The sequence below is a fragment of the Henckelia pumila genome, chromosome 1 (assembly GCF_033568475.1).
Source record: "Henckelia pumila isolate YLH828 chromosome 1, ASM3356847v2, whole genome shotgun sequence".
NCBI classification, from domain to species: domain Eukaryota; kingdom Viridiplantae; phylum Streptophyta; class Magnoliopsida; order Lamiales; family Gesneriaceae; genus Henckelia; species Henckelia pumila.
In genome coordinates this window covers 110,880,835-110,887,551 of record NC_133120.1, presented here as the reverse complement: position 1 = coordinate 110,887,551, position 6,717 = coordinate 110,880,835, and the positions used below count along the sequence as shown (strand labels likewise).

Genomic DNA, 6,717 nt, shown 5'->3' with positions numbered 1-6,717 from the left:
TTTGTGATCGATATATGTTTTGTGAAAAAAAAATCCCCTTCGAAAATTACAGCATAAAAATCTTTGAAAAATATTAGTAGGACAATATATATAGCTTTTATTTTTTTTTTATTATCAAACATGCACATTTCATCCCATGTTTTGTTTTATTTTTCACAAGAGTATCAATGCATTTAACTGGTAAAATTATTTTTAACTTTTTCATTAAAAATTATATATCAAAATTGTAAAAATTTCCCTGTCGGATGGCGAGGGACCCAAACATTGATCCCCGTCAGGCTCGAGCAGGGGCGGATCTTCACAGGGGCTGTGGTGGGCTGTAGCCCAGCCCAAAAAAAAATTAGTTACTATATATATTTTATATATTACACAAAAAGCCCACAAAAAATTCTATTTCATTTAGCAGCCCACGGCCCATCATACCACTTAATTCTCATTATACAATTTACTTCCCATTGTTCCAAATTTTCTGTTGACTGTTGACCTAAATCTCTCGCTTTCGTCAGGCGGGCTTCCCCTTCAACCAAAGCAATTTTATAATACGAATCCAAGTAATGTTCTCGATTCTTTTATTTTTTTTTAATTCAATATTATTTTGATTCAAACAAGGATTTATTGTCTATTTTCTTTAATATTATTTTAGTTTTTCTTGTTGTAGTAACACTTTAATAGTTTAATTCACATCCTGATTCTGTTTATTTTGTTCAAAATTATAAAGACTTGTGTTTATCATAATTAAACAATTATAGGATTTAGGAGACTTTCAATTTTATTATTCTGTGAGTTATGAGTACTATGATATAATTAAACAATTATTCTGTTTATTTTGTCCAATCAATATTATAAAGCTATTAGGATTTAGGAGACTTTCAATTTTATAAAGCAATTAGGATTTACGAGATTCAATTTTGTCAGTGAGTTATGAGTACTATGCTGTCCTATTCCTTGTAAAAATGGAAAAACAAAAAAAAATCGTGTAACTTTTGTCTTGTTTAATTTTTTTGTTATATTCTGTTTTTTTTCCTTTAGAGAATAAAAATTAAACTTATTTATTGTATTTCATATTTGGTGTATTTTAATTTGGAGTGTAAGTGTGTAACACTCAACATTAAAGGTATACAGATTCTGAAAAAAAATGGAATATCAACCTACTACAAAGAAAGGAAAGACATTGATATCATCTTTTTTTAAGAAGAGAGATCGTCAAACTAGTGAAAGTTCTTCACCTACAGTCCCTCCAATGCAACATCATTCAAGTGAAGGTCTTTCCATTCCCAGTGTCCAACTTCCTTCAATTTCCTCTTCTAGCAAAGAACATCATTCATCCTCTATTTGTATTGAACGAGATCCAGGAAAAAGAAAACAGATATGTGAATATCATGTTAATGAACGAGATGAGATAAGACGTTCATATCTAAAGATGGGGCCTTATCAACCAGATATGTTGGAGTATCCGGGAACAAATTTTGGAAGTCAGAATCGTCGATTTCAAAAAAAATGTTTCCAAAAATTTCATTGGTTGGAGTATTCGCCTTCAATAAATAAGGCATATTGTTTTATTGTTTTCTTTTTATGAATGATGTTAATTCCTCTAATATTTCAGCATTGGTTAATGGAGGATTTGACAATTGGAAAAGGGTAAACCAAGGAAAAACATGTGCATTTCTTGCCCATATTGGTTCAGTAGCTTCTTCGCCCCGTACTATGTGTGAGAGAAAGGCCGAAAATTTGATGAAACCCTCACAACATATTGATAATGTGATGCATGCTCAATCTAGAGAGGAAAAAGAGAAAAATCGTTTGCGTTTGAGGACCTCAATTGTCACTGTTCGGTGGCTAGCACTTCAAGGTTGTGCCTTTAGAGGTAACGATGAATCTCTATCTTCGTCTAATCGTGGGAATTTTCTTGAATTGGTGAAGGCTTTTGCAAAAATGAGTACAAAAATTGATAAAGTTGTACTTGAGAATGCTCCAAAAAATGCCCAATATATTGCTCCAGAGATTCAAAAAGAGATTTTACATATTATGGCCAATAGAGTACGTCTGATGATTCGTGAAGAAGTTAGAGATAAATGCTTTTGTATTCTTATTGATGAAGCACGAGATATATCAAAACGGGAGCAAATGGCCATTATCTTAAGGTTTGTGAACAATCATGGGATTTTGACAGAAAGATTTTTTGCCATCAAAAGTGTTAGCGACACTACCTCATTAAATCTGAAAAAGAGATATCAAATTTTCTTGTTCATCATGATCTCCAGGTTAAGAAAAACATAGGCCAAGGATATGATGGTGCTAGCAATATGCGTGGTGAATGAAATGGACTTCAAGCATTATTTCTCAGAGATTGTCCATATGCATATTATGTTCATTGTTTTGCTCATCGATTACAACTAACATTGGTTTCTGCGGCTAAGGATGTCAGTATTATTTGGGAATTCTTTTCTCATCTCGATAGTGTTGTCAACATTGTCACTTCTTCTACTAAACGCATTGCTGAGTTACATACTGCACAAAGAAATAAAATCGAACATTTGTTGGCAACTGGAGAATGTGATTCTGGAAGTGGGGCAAATCAGATTGGTAATTTGCAACGAGCAGGAGCCACTCGTTGGAGTTCTCATTATGACTCAATAAAAAGCTTGATAGGTATGTACACTGCAACTTGTAATGTTTTTGAAGTTCTTAGTGAACATTCTCCAAATGGAAGAGCTAAGGCTGAAGTTCGGGGGATTTACAGAAACATGGCAAGCTTTGAATTTGTTTTCATTTTGCACCTAATGCACAAAATTATGAGAACAACAGATGATCTTTGTCAAATTCTTCAAAGAAAAACTCAAGACATTTTGGCTGCTATTTCATTTGTCTCTACTACCAAGACTATCCTTCAAGAATTTCGAGAATTCGGGTGGGAAGAATTTCTTCATGAAGTAAAAATGTTTTGTTCAAGAAATGAAATCGAAGTTCGTGACCTTGATTCTTCATATAAGCTCGGTCATTCCCGTCAGCAAACTACAGTCGAGCATCATTACCACTTTGATGTTTTTAATGCAGCAATAGATTTCATCTTGATGGAGTTGAATACTCGATTCAATGAGTCATCGGTGGAACTTCTTTATCTTAGTACAGCTTTAGATCCAAAAAATTCATTTGCCTCATTTTGTAGTGATGATATATGCAAGCTTGCAACAAAGTTTTATCCTGAAGATTTCACAGATCAAGACATCATTGCTTTAGAGTATGAGTTGATACATTTTAAGCTTGATGTGATGCAGAATTTGAAGGTTTCCACACTTGTTGAGTTGTGTCAGCAATTGACTGAGAGCGAACGGTCAAAGGTTTACGTTATGTTGACTAGATTGATTCATCTTGTTTTGACGTTACCTGTTTCTACTGCCACTACTGAGCGAGCCTTTTCAGCAATGAAGCATGTGAAAAAATCACTTCGCAATAAAATGGAGGATGACTTTCTTGCCGACTGTTTGACACTCTATATTGAATGAGATCTAGCTAAAGATATAGGTGTAGATTCTATTATAGATGAATTTTATGTTTCAAAAGCTCGCAGGGCACAACTTTGTTGAACAATATAATATAATGCCTTTTTTGTTACATTTTTTTGGGTAATGATATATAGTTTATCAAATTAAGTTCAAGCCCACCCCAATTCATATTCCTGGATCCGTCCCTGGGCTCGGGACTTCACCATTAATTAAATTATGTATAATATTGTCTCTGACGTACATTTATATAAATATAGAGAAATAATAGATGAGTAATTCAAACAAAAAAAAAAATAGCGTGATAACATTAAAAAGGATGTTGAGTAAATAAAGTATGGTAAAATGATGATATTTTGTTTAAATAGATTGGATAAACTGATATTATAGTTAATAAAAACAATAAGAGAGACATTCAACATGTGATTCTGATTAATCTTGTGAGTATGGCAAACTGAATTAAAACAATGATCTTATAGCTAGGACAACGTGAAAGTTTATAAAACAAAAAATAGTTTTGTAGAAAAAACGAAATGGTTAAATATTGCTTGTATTTTGAAATAAAAATAAAACCATGCAGAAAAAAAAACCCCAAAATGTCACGCCCCGGAACCGGGCCTAGTTGACATCGACGTTGTTTAACAATTTAACATTGAAACAACAAGCTTCGTAGTACAAATCTTGTCAAAAACCAGTCTATTTCATAAACCATAACTGTTTTTACAGTGAAGAACATAAGTGCGAAAGTAATAACGTAGTAAGAAATAAAACTGAATTAAATTCTTGAATTTCCATATTATGAACTTAATCACCAACCCCAAAATGCGTGTTGTTCATCATCTTCCAACTGATCTTCGCCCGTATTTGGGGAGGGAAGTAAGGGGGTGAGTGTTTTGGGGAACACTCAGCAAGTGGAGGCCAATCATACACACAAATATCGAATATATATATATATATATACATGATACGAATTCAAAAGAAGACATGTTCCAGAACATGCCGCAACAGGAGTCAAGATATGAGACAAAAAAAAATTCGAAACAAAGCATCAAGACAAATCATAACTTAAGAATAACTTAGACATAGCACTGTTATTCATCTCGTTAATCCTGGCGACTGATCAGTCCCTAATTTTTACTACTCTAAGGGGACGAGGCCTTAAACGGTTATTATAACCCATCACATCAGGGCCTTATCATATCATGTTTTCGGAATTTCCTTACCATTTCTTAATTTGAATCCTAACAGTGCATTTCAAGATCTCATTGCATAACAGAAGAATCTTACAGAACGAAACATGAAACGAAATCAAAGGACCTGAAACGAGGAATGTACGATCGAGTTTTCAAAACAGGAACATCATTCTTTTAAAAATATATTTATTCATATCTTATCATAATGACCATGGGCTTTTACTAGTTTGGGCTTCCTCTGGGGCCTTTTTCCACGCATGGGCTTCCTCTGGGGCCTTTTCCTTCACAGGCTTTTTCCAATGCGCTATTATTCAAATCAGAATCATCACAAACAAACATATCACATGGGTATCAATTGGAACGAAAAGAACAGAATGAATCTGAACAAAGGCTTAGCAAAGGAATGCATAACGAATCATAAGGTACTTCAAAATGAAGCATAACAAAGGATTCATATGGAACGAAACATATATGGATTCAAAGGACATAAAACAAACAGTGTACGATCAAAACTTGAAATGGATACTTGGTGATTTCAAACAAGAATAAGCCCAAACAAAGATTTTGATGGTTTCTTAGAATAATGCTTAGAGAATCAAAATTAACAAAAAGAGTCCAATAAAAACAAGACTTAATGATTTCCATCGAATTGAAACAAATATGGCTTAAAGAAACAAAAATCCACTTACCTTATTTTCGAATTTGTATGCAACAAAATTCAGTCAACTTGCAGAAGTATTTTTGGAATATTGAACTATCGGATCGACCTCATATTTTGTCAGCACGTTCATAAGGATGTGAAAAAGATTATGAATGGTGAATATTGGCTTTGAAGATCATTTGATACCATTTCTGGTCGACAAACTGGTGTCGCTCCCTTCTCACCTAGAATCTGCCACTTATTATTGCGAAGGCCTTTCACATAAATCTAACCGTTGGATTGGGTTGAATCTTGGACAGAATATGTATAACATAAAAAGGTATATTGTGAATGGTGGAGATTGGATTTAGTAGTCATATGGGTTGACGAAAAAAAAATCAGTACAATGGACTTAGAAATGCTTCTTGGTTGTGATTTTTTTCACTCAACCTTTGGGAGTATTTATAGGCAACTTAGATCAGCTGAATGGTCATGGTTTAACTCCATTACATCCCATTTTAATGTCATTATCAGCCATGAATTGTGCTGTTACAAACCTTGATCATGACTCTTTAATTTCTACATTGATGTTGGCCTTTCAAGTCCTTGTAATGTTACTAAAAAAAACTGAATCTTCACACAATAGCTAGTACCATAATTATAAAATTTTTGAATTTTTTTAAAAAAGATATCTGAGCCTATCTTAATATTATAGTTCATCTATCCATTCAAAAAATATTGTAGCTCATATATGCCACTAAAATATATATGTGTGATGATACTGAATCAAGTTGAGGCCGGGTTTATAGTAATTATTTTTTGGCATCGCGAAGAAAATATAAAAAATTATTCGTCACAAATTATAGAAGTGTACCATTTTTATTCAATAAAAATATCATTTTTATTTTCGAAATTAGCATGAGTACTCTAGTGACCCAACTCTGACATTAGACTTGTCAAAATGGACTGAGCCCGTCGGGTCAGCCCGCCCTGCCAGAAAAATGGGATGGGTTGGGTTAGGTAAATCTTAGCCCGTTTGGAGGCGGGCCAAATGGGCTGAGCCCGCGCGGGCCGCGGGTTAAGGGTGTTGGCCCGCCAATTTTTTTTTTGGTGCAAAATTGTATGTTTTTTAGTGTTTTTTATACATATTTTTAGTTTTATTAAACTTATTTTTAATGAATTTTGATGATAATTAAATATTTAGTATTTTTTTAATTTTTTCATATTTTATTTTACTAATTAATTTTATATATTATTAATTTTTCATAGTAATACTTTCTAATATTGATTAAACTATTTGATTAAATTTTATTTTTCATTTTCTTAGAATTTCAAATGTTTTTATAATTAGAGAATAACATTTATTTTTAAAAAAATTAATAAA

At 32.8% G+C, this 6,717-nt stretch overlaps 1 protein-coding gene across 1 annotated transcript; it reads left to right on the top strand.

Annotated features, from left to right (window-relative positions):
* Positions 1–1,135: 1,135 nt before the first annotated feature.
* Positions 1,136–3,503, top strand: LOC140872532 (uncharacterized). Its single transcript, XM_073275397.1, has 3 exons — positions 1,136–1,472; positions 1,604–2,141; positions 2,459–3,503. Exons 1-3 carry the CDS (start codon positions 1,136–1,138, stop codon positions 3,501–3,503), a joined length of 1,920 nt encoding a protein of 639 aa, XP_073131498.1.
* The last annotated feature ends 3,214 nt before the right edge of the window (positions 3,504–6,717 follow it).

Coding starts and splice junctions, on each gene's coding strand:
- LOC140872532 (XM_073275397.1), top strand. CDS start 1,136: ATGGAATATCAACCTACTACAAAGAAAGGAAAGACATTGATATCATCT. Junction 1,473..1,603: donor TCCGGGAACAAATTTTGGAA/GTCAGAATCGTC, acceptor CTAATATTTCAG/CATTGGTTAATGGAGGATTT. Junction 2,142..2,458: donor CAAATGGCCATTATCTTAAG/GTTTGTGAACAA, acceptor TCATCTCGATAG/TGTTGTCAACATTGTCACTT.